General features: G+C 36.3%; 1 protein-coding gene across 1 annotated transcript; it reads right to left on the bottom strand.

Annotated features, from left to right (window-relative positions):
- Window positions 1-422: 422 nt before the first annotated feature.
- Window positions 423-14,737, bottom strand: LOC136228962 (CLIP-associated protein). The gene is made up of 21 exons (XM_066017466.1): window positions 14,135-14,737; window positions 12,792-12,947; window positions 12,633-12,695; window positions 12,447-12,515; window positions 11,976-12,141; window positions 11,449-11,610; window positions 9,468-9,565; window positions 7,750-7,824; window positions 7,603-7,671; window positions 7,437-7,522; window positions 7,228-7,345; window positions 5,847-5,945; window positions 5,409-5,763; window positions 3,405-5,215; window positions 3,168-3,269; window positions 2,278-2,382; window positions 2,111-2,185; window positions 1,925-1,993; window positions 1,673-1,741; window positions 1,471-1,572; window positions 423-886 (listed from the first exon to the last, which is right to left on the bottom strand). Exons 1-21 carry the CDS (start codon window positions 14,465-14,467, stop codon window positions 725-727), a joined length of 4,344 nt encoding a protein of 1,447 aa, XP_065873538.1. The 5' UTR covers window positions 14,468-14,737; the 3' UTR covers window positions 423-724.
- Window positions 14,738-15,056: the final 319 nt, after the last annotated feature.

Below are 15,056 nucleotides of genomic sequence, written 5' to 3'. Positions count from 1 at the left end.
GATCTGTAACATGAAATAGAAGTGTATCAAATATGTTAATAGACCCCTTCAAATGGGCTAGATTAGTAATTAGCCCTTATAACAAATATAACCGAAATGCACGAACAATCATCGGATTTCTAAAAACAGTTCGCTATCATCTTACCAGAATATCAATGCACGAAAGAAAATCTATAATTCTTCAATTTTGATGTCATTATAATCATAAATCTCACATTCCCTAGCTGAGAAGTTAAGGTTACATACACATTAAACTAATAAGAATGTTATTTCATTGGTAAAAAAAAAATCATGATAACAAATTTCCACAAAAAAAAAAAAAAAAAAAAAAAAAAAAACCGATTTCAAATCACTCAATTTGCGGTATGATTGAATGATTTGAAATCGGTTATAGCAAGTCTTGATTGTTTCACATGGAAAACTGCAAAAAAAAGGGGCAATTTTTCATTCTTCCATATTACCAAGACTGTTTTCGAAACTTTGATTACAAATATTTGCAAAACAATTTGTTTGGGACTAAAACCACTCTTCCCTCCAAGAACACACCATGGAAAACACAAGGGTATAGAAATGAAGATGGGGCAAAAAGAATAATAAAATAAATATCTGAGGCCAAAAAAGAAAAACACTCACAAAGGCAAAGGCATTCACACGCATATACAAAATAGACAATGTTGAAGAAGCCGACAACCCAAACCCACAATTACATCCACAACAGACCAAACTAAGCATGGCTTGCATCTATTGCGCTACCTGTTCTAGCTTGCGATATCCGATTAGCATAAATCGTCACCAACCGTAACTGTGTGCTGTTCAGACCCTCCAAATACGGCAAAAATGCTTTCCCCAGCATTATATAAATGTCCACCAAGCAGAAAACAACAGTCTGTAACACCCATCAAACAACAAATAATAAGTTAGGAAATAAATAAGAACATATATGCTTTGGTCAAAGAAACTATTGGACTTCGGATGATGTCGAGATGAGATTTCATGTCTAAGATGTCTCGAGCAGTATAGTTAGGTTTAGACACATGTTGCACGGAATGTTTTTCGTTTTGAAAGCTTGAAAAAGATGATTTTAAGAAGAAAAAAAATTAGGAATTTAGTGCCAACTCATCTAAGCATGATAAATTGATGAAAAGAGATTGGTTAAAACCCCAGTCTACTTCTGGAACTGCATTCTAAGAAACAGAATTTCAATTTTCTTAAATTACAAAAATGTGACCCAAGATGTACACTAAAAGTTTCTGAGAGTTTAAATTTCCAAAACATATTCAAAACGTGGAACTCTTGAAAATCAGTTTTCATGCAACATACTTGACAGTTATCCAAAGATGGTTGTAACTTGTAACATCACAGATTGTAGTGGATTCATTGATCAGGATTTTGTTAATAACAGACGCTTTTCTATTACATGTTTCTAGAGTAAAAATTATGACTTCTTGCATCGAAACATATCAGAATTACCTTACGGACATCTGCACTCTGGTTTCCAAAAGCTTCAAAAAGTGCAGGCAAAAATGATGGCAATTGAGTCATCAGTTCCTCTTGTGAAAGCCTACCCACAAGCTTCAGGAGACAGAAAAAAAAAAAAAGGCTAAGTGACAGGTCCATGATTATAAATTGGCCAGAAGGTATAAAACTAGTGAATCCAACTTCTGGTTCATACCTTTGTCAAGCAGTTAATACATGTGACAAGAGTTTTCTCATCTTCAGTTACCAATAAAGGAACAATCACCTGCAATTCAGTCATTGACCTCTTCAATTAACTATAAATGTACAACGAAATAAATATAGAAAGCAAACACAATAACCCATTAACAAATTCAAGCTATCAATTCTCCACAACAGCAATAATAATACTAACAATAATTATAATAACAATAATAATAATAATAATAAGAGTTCCAGAACCACATACGCTTAAGCATCTGAATGGATCATATTCAGACAAGACAATACTTAAGCAGCGCTCAGCTTCATGAGAAACCTGTACACCGTGTACCAAATATAAGACAAGGAAGACAAATCAGATAAGAGCTCAGAAAGTTTAAAGAAAAAAAGGACAAGAAAATAAGATAAAGCAATAGTAAGCTACAAAAATTACTTTCGGAACAGCATCTGTCGTAACATTAAGCAGCTTTTCAATCACAATCTCAACAGAGTCTTCCATGGCATCTTTCTGTAAACATGGCAAGAGGAAAAGAAATTGGTAACACTTAATCCTAACACAATAACACATTCACCAAATAATTCACTGGATAAATTATGCACCTGATTTTTCAGCATTTCAACAATCAATGAAAGAGCAAGTTCCCGAATAGAGGATTCAACATCATCCAATATCTCAAGTACAGCAGTCAAAATTTGATTGAAATACTGCAAATGTAAATTTATAATCAGTACAAAGCATATTATGAGTGCACTAATACCCAAAAAAATATTATGAGTGCACATAAAAGAGTAAACATTAATTCAACACGAGTATGAAACCATTGACTGGGACAAGCTTTCCAAAAAGAAAAGAGATTAACAGTTAAATACAACACAAATTAATTATCACACAAAAACAGAAAGTTAGAATAAAAATTGTTAAATGTCATTTGCAGTACGGTCAGCTGTTCATTTAGTAGTAGGATTGTTCTGAAAAAAAATGGCTGAGGCAGAGGAAAGAGGAGAACTGGAAGAGTTGTAAAAGACCAAAATTTCATTCACAAGGATATCAAGCCATCACAATGTCAAAGTAGCCTCTTTCAAGGGAATAAACATGAAAACCTTCGCAATAATTAATTATACCCCTTGGTTATAATTATTCAGTGCCCCGCGTGTGTATGCATTAAACATCAATAATACCATACAAACATTGAAGAGTAAAATAATCAAAATATTTGTATCAACAGTTGACTCTATATCTCGCCACAGGTGCCTAAAAAATTGCTCAAACTAGAGAGATGCTGGTATATAATGTCTCATTCATCAGTATTGATGTTAACTAAAGCATAATTATTTCTTTTCAATTTAAAGAGAGGTTACAAGCAACAATGCAAAACTATAAAACTGTAGTTTCTCAACTATGACTGCTAAGAACCTCGGAGAGCTAGAAATCAAAAGTGTTAGTGTGTGTCATAGAACGAGATAAGGAAATAATGAATGAATGAACATACATTAGACCATACAGAGTGATCATTTTCCATAGATGCTTCAATTAGTTGCTGAAGTGCACCACGCTTGCTTGCAGTCGGACTTTCATCGTTACCATTGCAAATCTACAGAAATGAAGATGGACAAAAAGTATGTAGGTTACTGGCTTGTGGAATACTTCAAATATTTAATTGACAATTTTTTCAAATAACTCAAGTGAAGAAACAATTACTAGAAATTAAGCAGGTCACTGCACTCACCAAGTGAAGAATTTGGGGAATGCTAGGACCTGAATCTGGCAAAGTGCTCGTCTTTATAGCTGCAGGTTTGTGATGATTAAGGTCCAAGTCAAGAGGAGCATTCTGGTCATGCCCAAAGCCTTCAGTATCTGCTAGTTGTTCAGAAGACATCAGACCATTAATGTCAAGACGAGGAGTAGACAACCCCTCCATGTTGAAGCTATTATTATCCATATTGTCAAGATGACCAGCCTGGGATACCATGTTGTTTGTGGCAGAATTGACCATGTAGGTCAAATCCCTAGTTCTGAAACTATGACCATCAGCATTAGAACTATTCTCAAAATTGTGATACAAGTTCTCTTGAGTTTCATCAGAAGGTGCCTGTCCAATACTTCCACTGATCAGATTTGATTCTTGGGTAGAGCTCCACTTCCTGCCATTATCACTGTCAATTGAACCACCAGAATACCTTCCAAAGTAGTGACTCTTCTTTGAGACACTTGTATACCCTTCTTCTGAGGAAGTTCCGACAACATCAGACGGGTCATAGGAAGACTTAGACCGCTGCCTCTCCTTCTTGTTCTGCAAAAAATTCATCAGGTCCACTTCAATACGAGGAGTGTACTGTTTAAGTGCTCGCCTCAAGGAATTTTGTTCTTCAACAGATAGACTGAGAATGAAATTAAGAACAGCTGTTGGATCAAAGTGAGAGTAAACTGATATGATGCACGTGATAGCAGCCTCCTTGAGCTTAGTATTTTTATCATGGGCAAGTGGAGTCAACTTAGCCAGCCATAACTTTAAAATGCCTGTATTACCAGAACCTTCAGAATTCATTGCATGCTTGTTCAACGAACTGATGGCAAACTCAATAACAGCCAATTTGGCCTTTGGTGATCGCTGTTCATCCAGTGAACGAAGCAAGGCAGGTAAGAGAGTATCGACACCATAAGTTTTGCTAACAATTTCCAAAGTTGTTGAGCAAGGTTGCCTAACTAGTTCTTTCGGGTCAATCAATCGTGAAAAAACATGGGGTAAGATCCTTTCCATGTAACTCTCAAAAGGCTTTCGGCAAGAAGGAATTATATCTGCAAGCGTTGAAAGAGCTGCTTGTGCAACTTTATGGTGGGGATCATCCAAGTGCTGAAAGAATAACTTCATTACCTTCTCAAAATTCTGGATCACTTCCTGAATACCTTTGGGACCTTGCTGCAGCAAGGACCTGAGGTAATTAAAAGCAGCAACCCTGGCATTCCAATCAGAACTTGGACTGAGTCCCTCACTTAATGCATCAGTGAGAGATGCAGGACCTTCTACATAATTCGACATCTCTCCAAGTGACAGTTGGCTATCATCAAAACTCCTCCTCCTCCCAGCAGACATTCTTACAGCTGCATTCTTTCTTAAAAGTGGCCTCTGGAAGTTGGGAATGTGACTGTTATGAGAATCCCTGAGGTTTCCTCCATCTCTGTAAGACACGTCGATATACTGCCTGTCCATATGCGGATTTGCATATCGCCGAGCCTCTCTAATGTCGTTCTCTTCATAAGAACCTCTTTCTTGGAGTCTTTCAGATGCCCTCTTAGATGAGTATGATGAATATGCAGGTGTAGACTCAGTTGCTGCACTAATTTTATATGATGATTTAGCAGAATCTTTGGAAGCTTGAATTTGGGTTATGATATCAGATAAAACCAGGCCACCATTGCGGTTTCCACCTTTACTAAGGGTGGTAGTAGTTGATTCTAAACCTAAAGAATTTGTGAGATGATTAGAAGCGGGAACTGTAGCAGGGAATGGTGGATCACGAGAGGATGGAGGGTCAACTCCTGCGCTAGGGGCAATAAGAGAGAAATTCAGCTGCTCAGAAAAAATTCATGTTTAACTTGCTGGACAAATTAACAAATTCATTACCTTATTATCATGAAAAAAATTATATGCCAAAAAATTAAAATATGTTCTTGTGGAAAAAAAAAAAAACTAAAAAACTAAAAAATTGTCATAGGTAAAGTCATGCAATACCTAGATCCAAGCTAGATGACCGAAGAGCTGAAGGATTTTGTTTGTCAGATATTTCCAGACCTCTAAGCATGCTCTCAATTGCAGTAACCTTCTGTTTGCTTGCATGTAGCACACTCTCCAGACTACGTTCCGTACCTTTATTAAGGTTCTTTGCTTGAGACATGAGGCCAGAAGAGAGGGATACCCCTGAAGACAAACTTGAAGTTCTGTCCATTGCAACAATAGCAGAAGTTCCATATCCAGGTAAATTTGAAGTAGTGGATGCATGAGGAGTGAAGGACAACTGTGCACCTCTATCTCGGACAGAAGGAGATGCGTGTCGCCTATGCAATCCCCCATCCTCTTCATTTATAATCTGCACAAGAAAAATTTTAAGGGAAAAAATTAGAATAGCAATTAAGTGACTGAGATACATCTACTATATAGATTAGGATATACCCGCTGAATAACAGGATCAAAAGATGAAAATAGGCGGCGAGCACGCTCTGGCCAAGTTTTTGAAAACATTCTGTAGCACATTCTCGCAGTAGATCTTACCTGCAAAGTAAAGCTGCAAATTATCAGCATCGAATACATGCTCCATAATTATAGTTGCTAATGCCAAAATCAGACAGACAAATAAAGCACAAAATAGAGGTTCGATGCATATACCATAATTTCTTGGACACTGCGAACATTTAAAAAGAATTAGTAAAAGCTGTAAGAACAGAGATTGGAAATTCTCAATCTCATAAACAAAATGCATCAAAGCAGCTATATAGGTAATTTTAAAATCAACTTGTCAGAAAACACAATAAACATATACAGATTGACCCACCACCCCTAAAAAATAAGGTGGCTCGTGAAAAGTAAAAGAGGCATAAAAAGAAGCAAACATCTAAAACTATCATCTCCATTTCATGCAAAACATCGGACCACAGTATCCTGGTCCACAAATAGCATGATATGAGGATGACCTGGCCCTTGGTTTTATGATCGTAAACAATTCCACCATTAAATTTCGACAATGAATAAACTTTCGGGCATTTATCCAGAGTTTTTTAGTCAAAAGAAATAATAGCATTCAGTCGAGAGAAGTTTCAGGAAATCATCAGGCAATGCTCTGTGGCAGGAACAGAAAGAAAATGAAGAACCATGCATCTCAGGTAATATACCTACAGGCTACAGAAGCCATTGAATAGAAGTGGAAAAAGTAATAACTTCAATCTGTGTGCGTACATTTATGAAGTTCTAAGACATTAAAAGCATAACAAATCATCTATAAAACATGTTTCATATAAAAACATGCCAAAACCACATTATAAATTCCACACATTCCTGTAATGTGAGGATCTTTTCCAGCAGCGAGCAAGAAAATGCACGAACTCGGCATTTTTGCTCAACCCTACATCTCTGGCCATCTCGAAAACCCCCACAGTTTACTGAAAATTCACAAGAACTCCTAACAAAGCGTCAAATGTACAATACTCAGAACTTCTACAGTTGAATCAATAAATATTGCACTCTCCTAATATCAAAAATCCACGTTTGAAATACACAAAACCTGTACGCCTTGCAACACTGTAGATATTTTATGCTCCCCTGTGTATGTCCTATAGTTTCATTGTTAGGCAGCTAGACTAAAGCTAGATCTAGCTGTTGTAGGTAATGATTAATTGCTGGCAAAAACTTAAATATTTCAAAAATACAGAATTTAAATAAGCAAACTTAAAAAGGTAAGCACAATTACCACTCCACATACATACATGAGAAGGTAAAACACAGCAAAACAAAAATTATCCACAAACATTAAATAGTTGAAAGTTTCTGACATATATACCTCACTCATTGCATCACCAACGCAACATCTTATCATATCTTCATAAAGATCAGCTGACCGATGTACCTCTGCAGCATCAGGCCAGTGTTCTAGTACCAAAAGTGCATATTCACAGCATCTGCAATAAAAATACAGATACAGCAATTAGAAATAATGCTAGATTATTACACAAGCAATAATTCTCCTAGAGAAACAAGTCATGGTTCTACCTCGCTCGAAGTATGGCACTTCGGTCATTCTTTGCAGAATCCGCGATGCGGGGGAGCACACGAGCTACTTTGCAGTTCCGCAACATCTTAAACCAGAAAAAGAATTGCAATTAGAGAACAAGAAGTAGAAGGTAATGAAGCAACAGAAGAGGAAAGAATTCATTACTGTTTTTATGCAATTATCCGCAGACTCTGCAATTACGAGTACAGTAATCACAACCAGCTTGAAAAGGACCTGATTAGAATAAAATGAATTAAAAATTTCAATCTAATATGCAATGGTCATGCAAGATAAGTAAAAGATGGAACTTACTGGAATAAATGACTCTGCAGAGGATTCAAAATCTCCCAAGAGTTCCTTGGATAAAAAGCATAATAGATGGCAACCCTAGAAAAAGAATCAACTTAGAAACACTTCACCCACAAGTCATTGAGAAAATAAATAAATGTTGCTCTTGAGCTCAGCCCACACACTACTGCTTATATAAAGTTCCGTGAAGCCAAACCTGTAAAATCCCTACCTGAATAATTCAGTGGCAGTTACAAGTATAAGGACAACAACTATCATTCTCCCCACTAGTTAAAATCAAAATACTTCTACCCTCTCTCACAGATCAAAACAACTAGAGCATATACTAGTGAGAAGTAAATCAGTTTACAAGACAACAAGTCATTCTAATACATGCATTTCACATGATTTGTTATTTGCAATTCTATATTGTACATGCATTAATTCAAATAACTTGTCTAAACTTCGGAAACACAGCATTATATTACTTTGTTCCAAACAACACCCAAGTTAGCTTCCATCCTTTCAACCTATGTTACCCATTTGCTTCAAAGCTTACCCAACATTTGAGTACAACCTTTAAGGACCATTCTTGTCTATTGTCATTCGATTTCACACAGTGAAGGACATCAACATCCAAGTTTTAGCATCTTTTCTTCCATTGTTTTTCCAAACTTCATGCCCTTGAATCATGTTCAAAGACCATTTTTACTTGCTAAATCATCTTTAATCTCTCGTGGTCATTGCTTTGATCTCCTTCTCTTCAATGATCATTTAGTTAAGATATTCATTAGGTTTAATTGTTGAAACAGGCAATCCTTCTTCTCTAGTGATGAAATATTTGAGAATTGAGAAGCATTAGAAGCCATATAGATGGAAAGAATCATGGCTAAACAAAAAGGAATTTACAAGCATCGGAAGCCATATTGCATTCTTCATATTGCTTCTCTTGTGAGTTATAGAGAGAACTAGCCTACATATAATCAGCCTATGTCCTCCTAAGTTCTTTCATATCAGTATTCTGCCATTCAAATTGTAAAACAAATAAAAATAAATCCTAAAGCTATTTTGGCTTTACAGCAACAAAATCCACCTCATTCTCAAAATTCTAGAGTGCAGAGACACAACAGCCACATAGCTTCTTCCTTCCATGACAAATTTATTCCAGATATATTGATTAAAACAAAACTTCAAATCAGTAGATAGTTTAGAAATTGGAAGAACCAGAAAAAAAAAATATGATAAGTAAATTGTGTCTGCAAGAGAAGCTTCCAAAGTTCAAAGAAAATTGAACAGACTGCACTCTTAATCAAACAGTATACTGGGCCTGGTTTGCCGAGGGTGCAATTCATTAATTATAATATAAAAATGCATTTGCTTAGAGTGCAATCCATAATCATCACACAAAAATTGTGCACAAGTACTTCCTCCCATTAGAAATTGAAACCCAACCTCCTCAAGATCTCATTATGCTCGATGCCATACATAATCCAATCTAAATCATTCTATGGGAAAAAAAATTAAAAGAAAAGGAAAAACATTGAGATATCAACGACAAGTTTGAGTATTTCACAGTTTAGGCTATATTAAGCATCATCAACCTTGAACATAAATGTTGGAATTCAGGCAGAGCTCCCAACTTAAAAGTAAAACGATTGGATAGACAAGTAATCATGACTTGATGGTGTCAAAATAACATATCTATAAATTACTATCTAACAACAACAGTAAATCAGAAATACCTGCTTCACTATGCTAGACCTTCTGTCCGCTAACTGTGTACTTAGAGGGCCAACAAGTTGTTTCAGAAGTCCCCGAAAACATGGATAATCAGCAGCACCTGATGTGACATTAAGTTATATTGAGAACAATATTAAGCATCTCACAGTAAATTGAGAAGGAAAGGAACAGAACAGGTTTTTCCAAATGCGTACAGCAGGTTAAATCACAAAAGAGAGAGAGGAGAGAGAGAGAGTAAGCAGAAAATCAGAAAAAGCAAAGCATAGCACGGAAGATAGTGAATCAACCCAATTTGCAGACAAAAAGAAAAGAAATTATCAGCAGGTGCTTCAAGATGATTTACTATGAAGAACCTTATTTGAGAACAATGTTAAAAAAATCTCAAAATACATTAAGAAGAAACAGAACAGGTTTTTCTCAATTCACACAGCAGGTTAAATGACAAAACAAAAGGAGAGTATGCAGAACACCAGAAGCAACTCACAGTATGGCCAACTGTGATTTATCCTCGGTTTCACAGCAAAATAAAAGAAATTGCCAGTAGGTGCTTCTGGATGATTTACCACTAATAATTATGTGTACCACGAGCTATATTAATACAACATCTAAAAGAAACAATAAACACACACGCATGCAGAGAGACCAAGAAAGAGGGGTACAATACAGAATGCTGAAAATGGATGATTACTAAGCATATGAAAGAATTAGCCATGCAAACAGTATAAAATTGCCCTATACAAATCAGAAAGTATAGTTCGTTAGTTAGTTAGTTAGTTAGTTACAACCCCCTCGAATGGTCCCACAGCCCTTGCTAACCCTAATATCCTATTAGACAATCAGCACTGTTCAGTAAAATCATTATCATCTATGAAATATTTCACAAAGCATAGTGATCACATAATAGATAATCAGAAAAAGTTCTTAAGAAAAAGGCTTAAGAAATGTACGTTATTGAACATAAGCAACTTACAAAGGTCATGACCAACTTGAACCATTACCATCTATAGAATCCCAGTCAGCTCAAATTCTAGTTATGGCCAAAGACCAGTCAGCCTATTGCCATTTTTTCAAGAGTTGCTAGGCTAATCAAAAAAAATTTAATTACTAACACCTAATACATGACCATAAAAGTCCCAATTTATACCTATTCTCTCTCAATTAAGTTCAAAGTACAAACAATGAGAATATCATCCGATGTCTAAACTTGTCATGAACTGCTGAATGCAGTGTCATTGCTGAAATAATATTTAGCACTGGTAAATTTTAGCTTGCATTTTTTAAAGATACCAGACAAACAACCAACTTTAAAAAAACAAAATAACTTCAAACTCTTTCAAATAAGGCCTCAAAAACTGAAATAGTAAACTATCAAACTAACTTTAACTTCAAGAGACCCCAATCAAGCTTACATCTTTGAACTTGTAAAGGATTAAAATATTCTCTAACCATGTAGAAAGAAAGAGAGCAGAACTGCAGTTTTTATTTCTTTTGTTAGAACTTAGATTGATTGATGTAGGTAATAATAATTGAAGGATAAAACCTGCATGTAGTTATCACATGATCACATCATATAACCACCTAAATTATTTTATTCCAGGATCCTATCATTACATTCACATCTTTAACATGCTACGCTAGACAGTTACCGACCAACATCAAGATAACAAATCCTTTACATTTCGTTCAGATTCTCATAGCTCTTTGTTGACCTTTGTCAAATATTGTCAGGTTCTAGTTGGATGTTGGTCTAGCAATTCGTTAACCACAAATACCAAACAGGACTGACAAACTATTTATAGTTAAAAATAACCATCTATGTTGCATGGAAAGAAACTGAAACAGAAATGGAAACGGACACCGGGAAACGTTAATGAAGAAGAGTTTCTGTGCGACATAGATAAACATCAACAAATTAAATGCAAAAAATACTGTAGCAGGGGCAGAAGAACAAGAGAGACACAGAAGGACGAAGCATATACAAACCTCCTAAAACAAGACCTTCGACTCTCTGCATTGCAGCTATGCGGACAGACCAATCCTTTTCTGGCACAAGGGTAGAACCAATCTTCTCAAACTCCCTAATTAGTTCCTTTTCAGAGTAAACCTTAATTGGATCTATAGGTTTCTCTGCGGCATCACTTTCTCCTGCATATGAAATAATGATCGAAATTAACACTACCAATACTGACAAATAAGTAATGAATAGGACAAAACAAATCTTTTTGCAACATGTAAATTGGAAATCAGTAATGAATATTTAAGAGCTTCTATGTATAAATTCGATCATTCCGAAAGAGAAGGAAATGGCAACAAGTCCAACATCAAGTTCCTGATAAATAAGTTGTTAATCATGGCATAAAAGTCACTACTCCAAACCTGAATTCAACGAAGACAAGGAACAGAAGAAAAAAAAATTAAAAACAATCCTAAAGGAATGTCATCTCTAAGTGGTTCTCGTGCACATATACAAAGTAGAAACTAATAATAACTGCATGTAGAAGGATGCTAACCTCCAAAAAGAGACACCTCTCTTGTAGAACTCTTGGCCTTTGGACTGCTTTTCTTAGGGTTAAGGCTTGTAGCCTTCATCTCTCCGCTACCATGATTACTCGTAAGTCCATCTAATGGCCGAATTTGTGGTTGGATCTTCTCTAGCCTAGCATTGATATCTTTCATCTGCATTCATATTGTACTACTATAATTACAACAACAAGAACAACCAAGCCTTCATCCCAACTAACCATTGTACTAGAATAATTTAGAGAACAACTTTCATCTCAATCTCTGTGGTATTCTAGCAATAATTGAGTACTAAAAGATGACGAGAAGTATTTTCAAATGGTACATACTACATACAAAAAAAACATCACCCTACTGAAGACCCAAGGACCGCGAATATGCAAAACTAATTTGGGAAGTCCTATCAAATTGGAAAAGATAACTAAAAATTGCAATGACAAACACTTCAGTAAGATATTCACCATAGACATAGGAAGATGATGGCGTTGAAGCTCGTCGCGGAATTGAGGCCCTGCTTGTGTATACATCTCCTGAAAGATAATGATGGGGTTAATCTAAAGAGGATTCTTCTCTGAAATGTAAAAAACCAAGTGCTTGCTTAAACCAGCTAACTTATAATAAATGATCGAGCTACAAGTTCCACTTACCTCAATGCACAACAGTGCAGCTTCCCTAACACCAGGATTAGGGTCATTCAGCATCTGCAAAATCTGGAGGGGAAAAAAAATTCAATAAATCTAATTATCTTGCTCAATTTACTATAGAAAAGAGGTACAGTTCTGCACCAAAAACAACAGTTATCATACAGGGGGAAGTATAGCTCGCTGAAGCGGAAGCTCGGTTGACGCAAAAAGACCAATTGCCGAAGTAACAGTCCTTGCAAATTCTTCTCGAACCCTCCAGCTTCTATGCATCCAGGCATATGAGCCAGCTCTCTCAACGATGATAGTTGGCGAAGAAACCTGAAAAGTTAGAGAACATTAATTCAAGGCCTCTTGCTGTTTCTATTTGCTATGCCATTCAATACAAATTGAGAAACATAGTTTTAAGCAAGAAATATCAAACATAAAGCACACAAATTGTTAACCCTAACGCACAACACCGTGTAAGACCTCCTAAAGGTACTAATGCTCGACGCTACTAACGCGTGCGGAAAAGTTTTGCAAAACAGGAACGCTACAACATATACACATGCGCATGCAGAGAGGAACTTCGCACGCACACAGGGCATGAAATGAAAAATAACAATTATACTAAAATAATGAATAAATCAGCAGCAATTTATATGTCACAAACTAAATTCTTCTAAGTTTCTGTCTCCTCTAATGTTGAGATCAACACTATAGACAATATAATCTTGGCTGTTATTGAAGTATAGTTCGCAGTTTTGCATGCAAGGCATCATCTAAACATCAGGCCCAAGACCAGATCAAACAAGAAAGCAAAAGTAAAAAATAGATAATAGACATCTGATGAGATTCTAGCATGAAAGTATATAAGCCTCATCAGAACAGCAGCTTTCTCTAAAGCACAAATTTTCAAATTATTATCTTCTTTTTTTTCTTTTCTTTTTACAGTGGGGCAAAGGATTCTAATTTAGGTATTGACACCAGAGGTAATAATTGGATTACAATTTTCAAAAAATGTCAGTCCTAGACCTTCAATTCTTTTACTCTGTACTTCCATAACTATACTATGCATAAGTCATATTTATGCATATCGTAAAGAAACTTCATTTCAGAAGCTCAATCAAATTAAGGATTGTCATGCAAATATTATAATACACCACATGTCAAATTGTACATATTATTATTCCCAGAAGGAGATTTCCCCAAAACCACATGCCATGGGAATACAGTTATTATGGCATATCATGCGTCATGATGACTGCTATGATTGATGATAACTCACCTGAAGATGGAGTAAGAGAGTAAAGACTCGAAAGAGCATTAATCATATTTCAGTTCCTGCCCCCCTTCTAACTAGATTGCAATAATGGAAACTGAAGACAATTACTCACTAGCATTTATTTTTACAGCTACATAGACCACAAATGTTATCCAAAAGGTGATAAAACGCCATCTTAAGATACTAAGCAAAATTTATAGTAAGCCTCGTATTAACCGTTTGCGAAATCATAACTCAATACCTCCATCAGAGTGAGCAGTAGGCGTCTAGCAGCGTCTCTAACGGGCTGTTTACTATCACCTAACCGTTCAACCACAGCGGGAACAAGAGCATTGAAATGCAACTTCAAATGCTCACCGGATAAAACAGCAGCGGAAGCCAAAGCCTGTAAAGCACCTTGAGATACCCTGAAATTATTATCTTTCAAAAGATCCAAACAGCAATCTACTAACGAACTAGTTTCCGTTGAACTCAAACTCTTCCTTGAAGCTTCTAGAAGTTGGTGCAGCCTCTCAACTCCGGCCATCCGCTCTTTGGTATCCTTGGCCCGAGCCAGTTCCAGCGCCTCCTCCATTGAAGCTACCTCCACTAATTACAACCTTTAGGGGTTGGATCTGGAGCGGCAAGGCTCAGATCTGGTACCGGATGGAAACAGATTATGAACAATTTGAAATACAAATGCCTCTTAGAATCAGGAAAAAACTATAATCAAGTAAACGAAAAGCGAAATCGCAGAGGGAGATTAGTGTGGCCTAATCTGAATTTAGAGGAGAAATTGGGTAGGGAGAGAGAGAAAGAGTAGAGGAGAGAGTGTAGATTGACGGAGAAGATGAAGAGAGACTGTATGCTGCTGTTGTAGTTGGAGTTGTTGGGAAATTTGCCACCGCAATTTAAATTAATTACGAAGAAGTGCCACTGAGTTTGCTGTGAATGGCTAGCGCAGTAAAAGCTAAAAAAATAATGCGGCTGCGTGCGTGGTGAAAGATTGTGTTTGGTTCTGGTTCGATTTTGGACCGGTTTGGATGGACGGCTCGCAGATTTAGACATCATGCGGGACCTTTGTAAGAATTAATCCTGGAATTATTTTAGGAAATATATCACTTGTCGGTTCTCCAGTATTCTGGGGGAAAAGATCTACTTTAACTCTTCTTTTTATGGTATTA

This window comes from Euphorbia lathyris, chromosome 5 (assembly GCF_963576675.1).
Source record: "Euphorbia lathyris chromosome 5, ddEupLath1.1, whole genome shotgun sequence".
NCBI classification, from domain to species: domain Eukaryota; kingdom Viridiplantae; phylum Streptophyta; class Magnoliopsida; order Malpighiales; family Euphorbiaceae; genus Euphorbia; species Euphorbia lathyris.
This window is presented reverse-complemented; position numbering and strand designations above follow the sequence as displayed.